This window comes from Falco punctatus, assembly GCF_963210335.1.
Source record: "Falco punctatus genome assembly, chromosome: 8".
Classification (NCBI taxonomy): Eukaryota; Metazoa; Chordata; class Aves; order Falconiformes; family Falconidae; genus Falco; species Falco punctatus.
This window is the reverse complement of record NC_137588.1, coordinates 14,098,539-14,114,038: the sequence shown is the minus strand read 5'-3', so window position 1 is coordinate 14,114,038 and position 15,500 is coordinate 14,098,539. Positions and strand designations below refer to the sequence as shown.

The 15,500-nt window shown below is 42.6% G+C and overlaps 1 protein-coding gene across 5 annotated transcripts in view; it reads right to left on the bottom strand.

The window, feature by feature from the left end:
* Window positions 1-15,500, bottom strand: part of PLEKHM3 (pleckstrin homology domain containing M3) — a 134,089-nt gene that overhangs the window by 43,882 nt on the left and 74,707 nt on the right. For all 5 annotated transcript variants that reach the window (XR_013930162.1, XM_080400177.1, XM_080400179.1 and 2 more), the window contains one exon: window positions 325-482. Coding sequence is in view for 4 of the 5 variants with exons in the window: in XM_080400177.1 (XP_080256303.1) it covers window positions 325-482 (158 nt within the window). In the remaining variant the exon portion in view is untranslated. The remainder of the gene's footprint in view (window positions 1-324; window positions 483-15,500) is intronic.

Genomic DNA, 15,500 nt, shown 5'->3' with positions numbered 1-15,500 from the left:
TGTGATCACCCCAGAGAATTCATCTGGCTTTTCAAGACACCTTTCAAACTCAGAGGAGCTTTGGATAAATCACAGTGTGATGCTGCTGGGGACTCTTCCCTTTCTGAACAGCTGTTCTGAGATTTACAGTGTTTGGGAAGTAGCTCTTCCCATCTATTTCCAAGTCTGCTTGTGGTGGCCTCCCTGGACCTGTAATCTAGTGTAGCTGCCCAGAAATGTGCATGGGTGAGATCCAGTCCCTAGTTATTTAAGTAAGAGCATGCAAGGCTGAGAATCCGCAAGAATATGATATGCAAGTCAAATGTAAGACTGACATTACAGTACCTGCTTGTAGACATGTCCTCAAAGGGGTAAAGTATTTCTCCATTGTTGCAAATCTCACAGATGAAGCCCTTTTGACTACAAAGGCTACAGCTGTATACATGAGAGGTGGCAAACTTGATCACCTTCCCCAAGAAAGGAGCCAGTTTTCCTTCAATAACCTGAAATGAGAAGACAATATTGAATGAACTCAAAAAAACCCCGAAAGACTAGAACTCCCTGAAGGACGGAGACAGTATTTATTAATACAGAAATGCAGCTAAGTGCTGCTGGTTAAAACAACTGAAAAGTTACATCTCAGCAATTACAGCTCCATGAAATCACAAGTGATAATAGTAGCCAATGAATTGACAATGATGTAAATGTAAAAACTAAGTTACTATCTCTCTGTAAGTCTCTATATGGCAGTAACATACAAGATTAGTAGTAATTTTAAGTACAACAATGCATTCATTTACTAAGGCACGAAAAAGCAGATCAGAAAAGAGTTTAAGCCTCCCATATTATCATCTGATAGTTATAGATACTGCCTTACATTTATGATTTTCACTTGTTATTTTTTATGCACAAATCAAAGTTTTGTCTTTGTTCCTTTTCTTCCAAAGTGCAAGGTTTTTTTGCATATTTTGTGTGAACGGAACCCTGGTCTTCCTCCTTTAGTGAGGTTGTGTTTCCCATTGAAAACCATTAAAATACAATATTCCCCTCATTGCCAAAATGAATAAATTCTCAGATAAAGTCTTGAATAGGAACTGGGTTTTTTTCCTTCAGTGTCCAGCTCTCAAAATCGAGAAGTCCCTCACTGCCAGACAATCCTGCTAGACCATTAGAAGTGATTAGCACTCCCTGTACTGTTGTGAAAAAACAGCCATGCAGTATAGATTAAACTGCTAGCCACAACACTCATCTAAATTTGTGACTCGGTGACAATGCCTCCATAAGGGGTGCTATTCAGGCAAAATAGTTTCCATTCAGATCAAACTTCCAGAGACTTTAAGGAATTCTGCTGGTGTAGGGAATAATGAAGATGGAATAAGGCCCTAAGTGTATATTCTTCTCTCCAGAGCTTCCTGTGGTCTGAATGGCAGCCTGCCAGATTAGTGATAAAAATGTGTCATGGGATTTGATAGTGACCTCTATAAAAAGGAAAAAGAATGCCATAATTGCTGATTGAGGAGGACTTGCACAGGGCTGTGCCCTGAATCCTAAAAGTGAGGAGATTCATACTTAACTGTGTGCCAGATTCGGTTCAGGCATCCCTTCCCTAAACACCGTAACATACCACTTGTGATTTGGGTTTAATGTAAACCAATCTAAAGAAACCAAAGGTCAAGGGAGAGAAGAACAACAGAGATACTGGAAGCACTCCTCCCCTATGTAAAGCAGAAAGGAAATAAATTTGTGTTCCAGGGCAACTTCCTGCCTGCTAGCCGAGACAGGCTGCTGAAGAGTACACGTGGAAAAGGAGGTGCATAGATAGCATTGATGGCATTGAATGCATGAGCTGAAATGTGCCCTCTCTTTCGCTTTCAGCTCCAGCCGGCTACCAACATCTGCAACAACAGGAAGCGGCAATGTTATTGCTAGTACTGCAGATAGGACATCTGCTCATGTTAGAGGAAAAATGACGTTCCTATTGCATCCTGGTATAGGAAGATCCCCTTCAACTAGAACATAAACAATGCAGAGAAGCTGCTGCATGAAATATGAAATGAAGGTATAGTTCAAGGTAATGATGTTACTAACCTTCTAACAGATGGTCAGAAGTTAGTTTAGCTCCCCTAGGCTGTGTTTTGTTTTTCATTTTAAAGGGAGAAACTTTCTGCTTGCAGACTCCAGAGTTACAGAGGGTCTGAAAGCCGAACAAGTTGGGAGCAGGGCAGAGACACAAGAGCTGACAGTATTCAATAATCAGGAGGAAAGAAACAGTGAAGCCACTCAGCTAGTGACACAGCTACAATCACCCTCCAAAAAGCCATTTAGCAGTTACAGATGAAATACACATACAAAGATAATAAATAACCCACAATATACATACATATTTTCCAAAGCATTTTCATGCTACAGCAACCACCTCTGACAGACTGCAAGAGCTCAACTTAAAATGCCAGTCTGACAACAGAGCTGCAAAGTAACACTTTTAAGTCTGTACTAATGTCACTATCAGCAAGGACTTAAAAGTTAAATCTCTGAATTAAAATCACATTTTATATAATGTAATAAACAAAATTAACATAATATATTACCTTCCTAAGCACCAGGGGTGAATTTAAGTCTGTACAGGGCACAAAAGTTTCCCTATGCTGAAGAGCTCACAACCTAAGCAAGACAGATTGAGTGGGCAGCTGCCCCTGAGGAGCTGGTGTTATTTGTCCCTATTTATTTATCTGTACGGCTTGTTGTAGCACTGTAGTGGGTTGGCTTGTAACTCTGGCCACTGCAGACGTACAATGAAGATGGTATCTTCAAAGAGCCATGCATGCCAATTTTGCAACATGAATTACAGGCCATTTTACTGCATTATAGCAGGAAGACAAAATGCAACATCAAACTGATGTTATCACTATTTTTAGCATCTGTAAATTTTGTGTCATTTTGTTTCATCAGAGACCTCAAGGCTGCGCACAGGACATGACTTTTGCCTGCAGCCTTCTCTCATTTGTGTTTGTAGTTAGCAAGAATAAAATCCTCATCTCCATTTACCCTGGCAAGCAAAAAGAAGATTTCTACTTGCTGTCCCCAAGAGGAGTTTCATGATAACACTTCCACAGTGAGTGTTTTATGGCCTGGGAAAAGAAGCATAGGACATATAATCAAAGGTGTCAGAACTTCTCTTGTGACTAAGCACTCTCTTTTAACAGCCAGAGATCCAGGGTCAGTCAGTTTAGACATCCCAGAACCACTATGGCAGAGTCCCAGGATGCTCTCCCAGTTGGTGCTGGAATCTGATTTTGAGTTTCAAGGAAACACAAGTGATTAAAACGTAGAAGTGTGTTAAACAAATGTAATTCATTATCCAGACATCGGGGCAAATCAGGACAATGATGACAACACCTGAAGAGGCAGCCTTGGCAGAGCCAGTAACACCTGTGTCGTTCTTTACAGCTGTATCTGCTGCTAAAGCCTTTTAGTGATGGAGACTCCACAGCTCCCGGTGCAGCCTAACCCAGCACACATCTGTTCTCACTGCTGGAGTCACTCCTAAGCTTTGACCTGAACCTTTCCTAAGGACATTTCTACTTGCTTACAAAGTAAGTTCACAAAACAGAGAAACAGTGAAATCACACAGTACAAGTTGCAGGACAGTCCATCACATTTCATAAGAAATGTGGAAATTTAGCAGAAAACTAAGTTAAGAGTATGCCAAAGGAACAGAAACCAAAAATTTCACCATTGATGTATCCCTGTAACATAATACAGCCTCAACATGCACCCGGAAAGGCTTAAAAATATATTCGTGCCTCTTAAAAAAAACCCCACCAACCAAAAAAAACCAAAAAACAAAAAAACCCATCAAGCTTAAATTAAAATTTTTCTGAGTTCAGATTCTCTCCTACCTACAGCACACATGAAGAGCAAGGTCTGCTTTCTAATTGAATTCTTTGTAGTGCAAGCGTTTTGTCACCCCGTATTAAGGGTGAAAGGCGACTGATGATGGCACCCTAGTCATCAATTGATGCAGGGTGGAATGCAGCTTTCTCTTCCTAAATTGGTCAAGCATCCCATCCCAAAAGGATTCTGGACATGGGCCATGTTCTTACAGTTAGCTTACCACTGCTGTACCTGGAGCATACTAGACTACGCTGCCTGGTGGCGATGGGAGGCAGATAGTTGTCTTTGGAGACCCAAAGCAAGCTGTGTCTCTCAATAGCCCCAGCAATTCACATCAGAATCACTGTCCACTTCTATGGGTCTGGATAAAAGACTTCTCTAAGCTACCACAGGACAGAAAGCCATGGCTTTGCATACTGCTGCTGCTAACCGTGTGTCTCGCATTAGGAATTGTATAAAAATACACACCCACATGTACACACATAAAAGGCAGGCCCTGCCCTCAAAGCACTTACTATTTAAACCCACAAAACAAGCATTGCTTTTTACACTAACTGCCACTATCTCCCACCCTAAATGGGACAATCTGTGTTATAGAGAAGCCTCCATGCCCATAATCCAGAGAGCATCCCTCCGGCCAGCGCACAGCTGCAAGTGCCAGGGAGGGGAGAGGAGAAGCCAGGAAAGCCAGCAAGGGCAGCAACCCACCCTGCTGCCCAGCCTCCTGCACCTGGCTTGGGAAAGCTGAGGTGTATAGGCAAGCAAGAGGGGAAGGCAGAGCCTTGTCTGCAGCAGTGGGAGAAACTAAAGTGTATACACACAATCTGAACACATGCCAAAGAGGTGCCGGGACAACTATTTTAGACGATTTCTACAATAGAGGCTTTTCATACAAGTGAAAGTTATGAGTAAAGGTAAATAAAATTTTCTTCTCTGTATATCTTTGTGCTACTGTTCAGTTAGGCAGCAAATATAAATCTAACAAAACAATTATGCTCTGTATGACTGAGGGGGGGGGAAACGTGGGGACTGCCAAACGCTAGCAAAGAAGCCAATGCTGGCAACCACTGCAAGAGCCTTGGGTGGTGGGAAGACACAAAGCACATGCACTGGGCTATGTTTTTCCTGATTCAGCAGGAAGACAGAAGATGGAAGGCAGCAGGGGCTATGGTACAAGTTGAAAACTCTTTGGATACATCACATTAATATGATCATGAAGGCAATATGTGACCAGACAAAGTTTAACTACTTGTCAGGAGGGCTGCTGGCCCCCAGAGGTTTCTTGATCCTGCTGTCCAAAAACTGGAAGTTACTCATAGTTCCCTCGCTCTCTTAAAGTGATCTTTTCAGAGCCAGCTGCCTCCGGAGAGCAAGAACTGGAAAGGCCATAGATCACAGCACCTTCCACAGGCGAATCCTCCTTAGTGGCCCACTGTATGCACACCAGGTCATTGCCCGTAGACAACTTCCAGGAGCAGCACGTGTTGCCCAGGGGACTCTCACCGGTATCCCTGTGCCCTACCTTCATGACACATTTCTGAGCCCACGATGCTGTCCTGCACCAGAGGAGAGGCAGTCCCCTCACCTCCAACACACTGTGCTACAGCTCTGTACTGACTCCATCCCTCTTCCAAACTGTCCAGGCTAAGCAGAATGCTAGTAGAAGCCCACCTCTGAAGGTCCCCCATTCCCCAGCCCTAGCCCTGGCCCCTAAACCTCCTTCTCCCATGCAGCACAAGACAAGGGGTTCAAAACCCCAGCCCATTACACACAGCAGAGAGAAGTCAAGCCGCTTTGTCTTCCCTTTTCAGTCAACAAAGACTCCTTGTAGGCGAACATACTTGCCAGCATGAAGGAGGGTTGCACAAACTGGTCTCACGGGACAGCAGTGTTGCAATATGTATGTTTTCATACTAAAAGCCAAACCAGAAAGGTGGCCAAGGTAACAGTGGCAGAACTTCTCATCTCTGTTGGGAGTTCTAACCCAGAGAGATGGTAACCTAAATCAATGGCTTGTGATAATTTTCTGTTTGGAAAACAGAACAAGACCAAAAAAAAAAAAAAGGCATAAAAAGCCCTAATACAAAATTAGTTAAGAGTTTGTTCCAGTCCCTGACAGTTGTTCAAATCAGAAAAGACATAACAGAAGCCTCTGACTGTCAATGAAAAGCAATCAAATATTGATGACACAAGGTAAGTAAGTAAGTCCTCTCTAAACTCAGACTATGTCATTCCCAAAGAGGTAATATTACAAGGGCTTTGGGGGTAACTAGAGGGGGAATGCATAGAAACAGAAGGAAAAATGAGTCAGCTGTAATCCACTATTGCTTCAAGTAACACCTCCATAGCCTTCCACCCACCTATTAGACCACGTCCACAGAAATACCCAACACTTGCATCGTGACCACATAAATCAACACTGACATCTATCAGACATGATGAACTTTCTGGACAGGAGAGAAAAAAAACAGTACAGTTTTCAGACATTTCTCAGGGCAGCGAGTGTTTGTCTTGAGGGCAGGGCTCCTATCAGCAATGCTAGCTAACAAGTAAAAGGTAAAGAGTAAGACCTCCATCCCCGCAGGAGTCTATATGGTGAATTTGAGTGAGGGCCATCAAGTCTCCTGCTCTGTCTGCACATTTTTACCAACTTCTGAAAGTGCAGTAGATGTTTACATAGCATGGAGATCATAAATACCTTTGATCACCTACATGAGGACTGTCCAGACAGGCGGTAAAGGGAATACAGTTTGCTGAGCTTTCAGATACACTGTTCTGCTCGATTCTTAACCTCTGCCAAGGTTAAGAAGTCCAAATTCTGAAAAGTGTCATGGTATGTTAAACAACATCAAGGGTTTCGGGATTAAAATAATTTGGATTAAATTCACTAGTCTGAGTAATTTCTAACATCTGATAACAAAAGTAAGAACAGAAGCTGTTAAAAAATAATTTTTTCTTATATTAAGATCCAAGAGAATGGAGAATCAACAGATGAAGAATATTTTAAGAGAAACTCTCCAGAATCTAAAAGAAGGCAATCTACCTACATCTGTATATTTTGCCAGCTCTGGCACAAGGGACAGCCAACAACCACAGGCATCATGTAACAGCGTGCCCAGGAACCCCATCACTTTACTGTGTCTAAGTGACCAAGGAATAAACACTGAGAAGGGAGCTAGAAATGTCCTCAACTCTCCTGAATCCTCAGTCCTGGACCTGTGATTTCCTCCTGTACCAGAAGCACAGGAGGAAACCCTGGTTATCATCCTCATAGACTATCTGTTGCTACTGTTCTGCTTTAAGAACCCCCACACCAGGGTTACGTATTCCAGGTAAAGTGGTGAAAATACTGTAAAACTCAGATTCTGTATCAGGGCCACTGTGAGACAAGCTAAATTTGCAAAATGGCTTTGCGACCCCACCCTTGTAAATCAGCTTGTTAATCATTATCATCACAGAGGTGATAAAGTTGTTTTATAAGCCAACACTGAAGCAGTAACATTAACTACCTATGTAGGGGCTGGTGTGTTTCTCTGCAGATAACATTTATTAGAAGGCACTCTCTTTAAAGACACAGGTAGGTTTCCTTCGTAGCCTTCTTCTGGAGCACCGAGCGATCTGTTTCACTTATTCCTCCAGTCTGATTTACATGTCAGACACAAGTGACGCCTGGAGGGGATGGGTTAAGTGATATGAAATCCCTAAAACACCTTGAATTACAGGTTCAAATCTCAACTGGATTGTCCCGGCCTCTCCTCCTGACAGAACACAATTTTATGATTATTTCTCAAGGCCAGACCCACACTTGGCTCTCTCTCAGAGACAGACACAGACAGAATCTGCCAGGAGGCACTGACGCAATGCAGAAGAGACATGAAAAGACCAAGAGGCACTGAGAAAATTGAAGGGGTGGTAGACATGAAGCTCATTCACCACCCCCAATTATATACATTGAAGGGATAGAAAGTACTTTAATTAGTGGCATTAGTGTCACAAGCACGTCTGGCAGAAGGAAGTTATTTGAAGGAGCAGTCAATAATCATGCACAGCCTTCCACCATCCTCTAAAGACAAGGTTTCTTCTTCTTCCTGGTTGTTTTCTTTCTACCTCTCCAGAAACAGCTGGTCTGAACCAAGCCTTTTGCTAAGAAGCTCAGAGGAAAGCTCCAGCTTTGCCTAGACTTCGGAGTACCACAGAGAGCATACTTCCTGGGCAGAATGAAAGGGCAAATCTCCTGAACAGATCTGCTTGGATTCACCACTGTGCTCACTGCCCTCCAAATTCCACTGCTGGAAACTTTGTGGAGGAGGACTAAACGCTCAGCAATCTTTCCTCACCTCCAGGACAGATGAGAAATATGCTTTTGAAAGAACTACCAATGATATAAGAAAATAAGGCTAGAAAAAACACCTCTAGAAACCTCCAGTTTACTCCTCTCCCTGCGGCACAGCCGTCAGATGACTGACTTGCTTAAAAACTTCTCACCACAGAGATACCACAATGCTCCAGCACTCAAAATGGCTGGAAAGGTGTTCCTAACTCCTGCCTCAGACCTCTTTTGCTTCAGTCAACTACCTTTGTTTCACACTCTACCTCCCATCCTTACATTGTGCAACCTGTTTCAGAATGAGTTTTCTGGTGCATTCTGTTCTCTGTCACAGGCGATCACTGTCACAAACTGGGAAGAGTAAGAACAGATTAGGATGCAGGAAAGCTACAATGGTTGCCTTTACCTGTTTGCTAAGTGGAGAATAAGCAACTGTTTTCCACATCCCTTAAGCATGGAAATTGGGCATTAAAGCGCAAAGGGTAAATGGAATCTCTGCCCTGTGAGAGATTTCAGCAGGGTCAGGATTTCTGTGATGAAAACATGGATGTGGAGACAAGCATGCCACAATATGCTTAGCTAAGGATAATGCAAGCTGCAAAGAAAGGGAAAACACATTCCCCTGGCTGGGAAGTTCCTAGTCATTTATTTCTAGGGAACAGACAATGCTCATGGACTGCTAATTTCCTTGAGGATTTTTTCCCCTTCCGTTCACCAGATTCCTAACACCGTGAATTCTTGTTATGATTTCAATGCACAATTAATCTTTAGTTCAGAGGAAAGGGAAATGGAATGAGGCAGGATGATCATGCAGTAAAAGCCCCAGGGAGGTAGATATCAGATCTCAGCTCTGCCCTGTCTTTTGTGTAATATACTGGTCCAGTCAGCTTTCCTTGCTCCATTTTGACTCCCAGTCATCTCTTTCAGGTTGCCTGTCTTGTTTATTTAAATTGCAAGTGACTTAAGGCAAGAATAATTTCTTAATATTAGTATGCACACACAGACACTGTGCACTGCCGTAAAACAAATTAAAAAAGAACACAGCAGTAACTTCAAGAGCAGCCCCATTTTTTGTTGCTACAGCCATGCTATGGGCCACAACCCCAGCTCCAGACAGTAAGGGTGACACCACCCCATCCTCTCTCTCTCCCCTTCACAGCCTTTCCAGGTCCCTTGCTGTTCCAAAGGCCTGTTCAGCTCATGGTATGGGTGGCAGCAGGGTGGACAGGAGTAGGTGCGGCTAGGGACTCCATTCATCCACTGCTGGCATCAGCACAAGCCACTGGCTCTGACATACATGTCACCATTTTGCCATTGCTGGCCTTGACACAGGCAAAGCAACATCACACAGCCACACACTGTACTGTGCTAACTCATCACTCACCCAGGGCAGAGAACAACCTGAAAGGAAACCTGGCGATAAACATTGCAAAGAACAAAAAAACCCACAAAATCACCCACCAAATAAATCAAACTCAATGAGAAATGAGTGAGAATTTGAATAAACAGAAATCACAAGCTCCCTTTGGCTTCTTTGCACCAGGCAGACCACACTGACAGCAGAGCTGTTTGCGGTCCTTCCAAACCAGACCACTCAACATGTTGCACTTTAATTTGGTATTAAAGTGATATTCCACAAAATAGCTACTAACTATAACAGGCACTGGGAAGAGGAGGAAAAACAAAACAAGGTCAGGAGCAAATGCTGCTAATCTGTGACAAGCACGTATAGGCAGGGGACAAGGTGAAGACGGAGTTTTACCTTGGCTGGGGGAGAGGAACAAACTGTTGACAGCCCAAGTGAATTTACAGCAGGAGGCAGAGAGGCTGACAAGGTCTCTCCGAGCCCTCCCCCACTCCTCTCTTGGAAAGGAAGAAGAGCCTGAAATTTCAGCACGTCTCTGGGTGCAAGCTGACACAAGTGAGAAAGAGATGGAATTGTCTCAGTATAAAAAACACGCCTGGAAATCACTCGTGCCAGCTCCCCAGCAAGCCCTGCAACAAGGCTCCAGCCCTACAACTTCTGCCTTCACACTCACTGTGTTTCAATCACCTTACCGCCTTTCTCCTTCCCCCAAGGTTTCCAAGGCAGCTACATGTCAATTTTGTCACACCCCGAGTTCTCCTAATCCTGTTGCAGGGATGAGTTATAGGTTGTTTTAAGAAACAGGTATTCAAGCAAAGGTTAAAGGCTGTTTTAATCAAACAAGCTTGAAAAAATACCAGGAATTTGGCTGGTAGGGAACAGAAAGCGCTTGCCGTAGCTTAAAAACATACGGGACTCTATACAAACAAGCAAATACACAATATGCATTCAGGCAGAGAGTATATGAGCTAATATATGTGCGTCTTTTTTTTTAAAGATTAAGCAGGCAATTGCATGCAGAGATAACTGACTCTACACGCCCACTGCATAAGTTGTTATTTCATGGTGGTATCACAAAATTTGAAAATTTCCTGTCTTGCACAGGACTAGATCAGGGCATTTTAAGGAGGAGTCCTCTGAAAGATTTTAGAACACGACAGCAACATACCAATGGCTAGGGTTACTCTGAAAAAAACTCTGCGAGTACAAAGTGTATTTTAAAAAAGTCTCTAAAAAAGAAATGTTCTTCTCTCATCCAAGCAGGTACCCCTGAGACAGTATTTTGGTTTCTCGGTAAATATGGTTTCTTGGGATGTTATTCCTTGAGATATGCCCAGCTGCCTCTCCTGAATAGACATTTTACGTGAAGTACGAGGTTAGAGCCCTATCTTCCACACTGCTAAGCCTGACCTCCATTCCGCACAGCCAAAAAAGAACAGAAGAAACCTGGTTAGCACAAAGGACTAGAGAAGGGGTAGCTTCTATTGCTACTGCCTCTTTCAGGGGCTGAAAAAATTAAAATATCTCTGGACCTCTCATCTTAGAAGCTCCTGCAAGCCTCTGGCACCACTGATGCGTTGTTTTAAACAGTTTCGTTCTAAAAAGCCACACTTAACCCCAAGCAGCCTCGATTATACATTCACATGGAAAAGCACCACATGTATTTAATAAGCCCTGTTGAAAACTCTGGTTTCAAGCAGTGCAAAAAACCAGTTCTGCTCTTAAAAATATCTATTAACAATCTTGCTGTATCACCACACTTTGTCTCCAAGACTTTAACACACCTAACTCAGATGAACTTGTCTTCCTGGCTGCCACTTGCCAAAATGCTCCTGGCCAGGTCTTCACCCACGAGCCTGGCCGGCTCTGCCACGCTCTCTGCCTGACCACGAGCCATTCTGAATGACAGCAACTCCCTTCCCCAGTGACGCTGTGGTAAAAAGGAAACACCAGTAAGATCGTTGCCATTACCACTAATTGTAAGCAGAGCTGTCAGCACTTCAGGGAGTTATACACACACCTGAAATATCAGCTAACCTGAAGTTTCCTGTTCTGCTGACAGACAGCTCAGTGCTAGCAAACTCCAGGGAGTGACAGAAATGAGTGATAAAGGAGCCATAGCCACAGGAAAGTATACCAGCTGCTTAATTGATCTTTTGCTATCAGAACTTTTAATATTTAAGGAAATGCATATACTGTGCTTCTCCCATTCTAGGACTACTCTTTTGCTAATACAGTTACCACAGTCAAGCAGGCACAGGTTGTAAAAGAAGGGCATAAAGATGGCTATTAGCATCATGTCATTAGGGTCCAAGATGCATGTTTACACAGTTCAAGCACAGAATTATCTAAATGCCTCAAAATCTTAGTGTACTGTAATTACACAACATATTTAAAATAGGTCAGACAGACTAGCCCTCCAAAGTGCTGGGCTTCCCCCTTTTGAACTCAATTGTGCTTAGGATGTCTACTTTAAAAATATGCATAGTAAAGTAGGACCCATTTTACCTTAATCCCATTAAAAATTATTTGTCCCGTGTCAGAGAAAGCCTGCAACAGAGCGGGAAAGAGTCCAGATCTCATGTGCCTGAGGATAAGAACTGGACCACCATGCAAATTAACGATGTGTAGATCTCTCACCTCCCCACACAACCATCTGTTTCTGTCTACCTCCTCCCCAATACTTAGGAGCAGCGGCTGCCCCTGACGTGGCAGTTAAAACCCACCACTGTTTTAAACCAGCTCTAGTCTGAGCAACATCTTCCAACCCATGGCCAGCTGAATACTGGTAGTGACGCACTGGAGGACTTGCATCTCTGTCACACATACCGTGTCAACTCTTGCTTGTGAGGCTGGGGCATAAATCAGTGTTTTCACTATGGTACTGAACTCTGAAGCGTGGCAGCTACGGCATAGCTGTGCCTGGCATTTTGCTGCCCTTGTTGAGCATGGTGAACTCCCACAGAGAACTGCGACAGACAAATCTTCAGCCATCTCAGCACAGCCAGGCCTGCCAAAAAGCACATTCTCCTTCTCATTTGCTACCTCCTGCACCTCAAGCCAAAAAAGGGCTTGCCTAAACTTAAAGGATCTGCTGGTACAGCTACAAGGGTAAACCCCTTTGGTAAATAAAAGTTTAAGCTGATACAGTTTATATTGAATCATTGAATGAAGCAAACGAGAGCAATAGACCTCCTCATTGGTATCACTGAGTTTGGGCTAATGCTTTTACAGCTGCGGCTATATCCACTAAGAGCAGGGAGTGGGGTGGGGGGTGTTTGTCACGCATCTACCCCAGTAACACTTCTAGAACTAGAGCAAGTGCAAAGCATGTAAGCCAAACCCCAGTTTTGTCACTCAATATAGCCACATGCACACAACCATCTTCCACCAGCACAGGCATGTAGGTTGGATGCCACATCCCATCCTTTTTACGTGTCAACAAAAAGGAGCTGCTGGACAAGGACACCACCACTGATGGGCTTGGAAGTCATTAGGCTGTACATCATACATCTAAGCTAAGCATTTCTCAGTAATTGTATGAGGACTGAGTGATCAGAAAAGAAGTTTTACTTCTGAAAACACCAGCAAGTAAAGAGCAAAAAGAAGTCCACATGTCCTTGTCGTCTTTGCTATGTTTGGGACTTATTAAACAACTTGTCTAAATCAACCTAAAATTCTGGACATACAAAAACCTAGAAAGAGCACCTCCAATTCCTCCACCTCACTCTAGGAAAATATAGGGAAAATCCAAAGAAAATGAGGTATTATGATAGTACAAAATGAGTTAAAAGCCTGGAAAAGTGAGCGACACCTATCAATTTCTTTATTCTCCTAAGGCTTCCTAATCCTGCTCTAACAATATACTAGGCTCAAATTAAGTACAACTTCTGTTTCATGAAAGTTCATTTTTATTCCCCACATTTTTGTTAGGGAACTTTATATGCACAAAATCCTGAACAGAAACATTAGGAGTTTCCTATTAGGAATGCTTCTGTTAGATCCAACTGTTCATCTAGTGCGAAATGCTATCAGACACTGTGATCAGTACAGTATATGTCAGAGGAAGATGAAATCATTGATCTGTCAATAGGGAAGACATCTTCCTAATCCGCTCCATAAATAATATGTCTATTCTGTAACCTTAAAATCTCTTTATCTACCATAGTGTAACTGTGGACATTCTCATTATGGATATTTAATCCTCTCAAAGATGATAAACTTCTGGCCTCAGCAATATTACTACAGCATTAAGTTCCTCACGCTCACTGTGTGCTCTGCAAAGAAGCATTTCAGTTAAGGATTTTTATGCACATCATAGTCACTGTATGACCTACGCTATATTATTGTGAGAATAGGTCTCTCCTGTTCATCCTTTCTCTCCACTGTTCTTCGCATTGTTTGTAGGTTCATCTACAGGTAGATAGTCAGGAAAGTTGATCTGAAGTAAATGGATGTTTTAATTACATTTTAATGGATTAGTTTATCTACAATGTAAAAATAGATAAATTATACTACATTAAATCCCTGTTGGACATACACATTCAGAATGAAAATGGCCTTAATACAATTTAGCTCACTTTGCTTCCAAAGTAAATGGAGATAAACCAAATGAAAGCTGCTTATATTTTGAATAACAGTATTTACACAGTGATTCAATGTAATTCAACTCATCATTTTAGATTCCCATATCTTGTCACTTCAGTTTTTTTACCCCGTGTTCCCGTGTAAACAAGTCTTCAAATCATCATCTTTTTAAATCTCGTACCTCACTCACAATTTACATCCCTGACATCCAGTCATCTCTGCTGTTACGTGGATCCTTTCTATTTTAACATATCTTTTAGGGGTAGTATAACCAGGATGAAATAATTGACATGATTAACAGTGTTTCTACCATAAAGACCATCACTACAATAATCTACGTACAATTGTGTATCTTCCTATTTAACACAAAAAACAGGCAAGACATTAGTTAACTCTGTGTGGATTAAGCATCTGAATTCTGAACTCATCACAATAGCTTCCTCAAGTCTTTTACTTTAAAAGCTCCCATTAATATGGATTCTAATGTAAACAACAAGAATTACTTTTCCTAAGAAATGCAAGAGTCTTGTCTGAGTCTGTTTCTGTCCAAATCAATGTTTAACAGTGTAAAAACTGTTAGTCTCAACAAAAGCAGCCCCATAGTCACACAAAATGAATGGACAGGTTTTAACTCCGACTTGCATGAACTGTGTCCACTTGTCCATAAAACCAGTGATACGTCCATTAGTAATGCCTGCAGGGAGCAGAGTTCATACCTCCAATAGGTTTAGGGTGAAGCTGCCCCGGACTGTGACTGCATCATCAGGGACCATACTGCACATAAATAAAAGTAATCCATTTTTCCAGTGTACTACGTCTGCTAAAACCAGCAATTTCAGGAGTGAATACTGGCTTCCTAACAACTGGAGGTCTTCCTCTTTAAAGCTTTAATTGATTGGAATAGTCCTGGATAAAATGGCTAACAGAGACGCACAGTGCTAAGGGTGACACAGGGCAGGTTACTGCCTGAGTAGATGACACCAGGGAGGGTCACAAAGGAAAGCAATTAAGACAATAGGGCAGAACAGGCAAGCTTTCACACTTTGGGTTTCTGTTTCCTAAATGTGAATGCACCTGATTAGTTATCTTATCTGCTAAACACCTCCAACAACTGCAACAAGAGGATTCTGAGAATACGTACCCAACAGGAATGCCCATCGACAGACCTGCTGTAAACTTTACTGTAGTCCCTGGGTCCCTGGTCTGCAGTGAAACCTTGCTGGGGTACGTGTGTGCGTTTGTGTTTATTTTAAACAAGCATGCACATACAAGTAAAGATGATCACTTGCTGCCTCTTTGGTTAAAGGTCAGACCTACTCACATCTGTACTACAAGCATCTGTGAAGA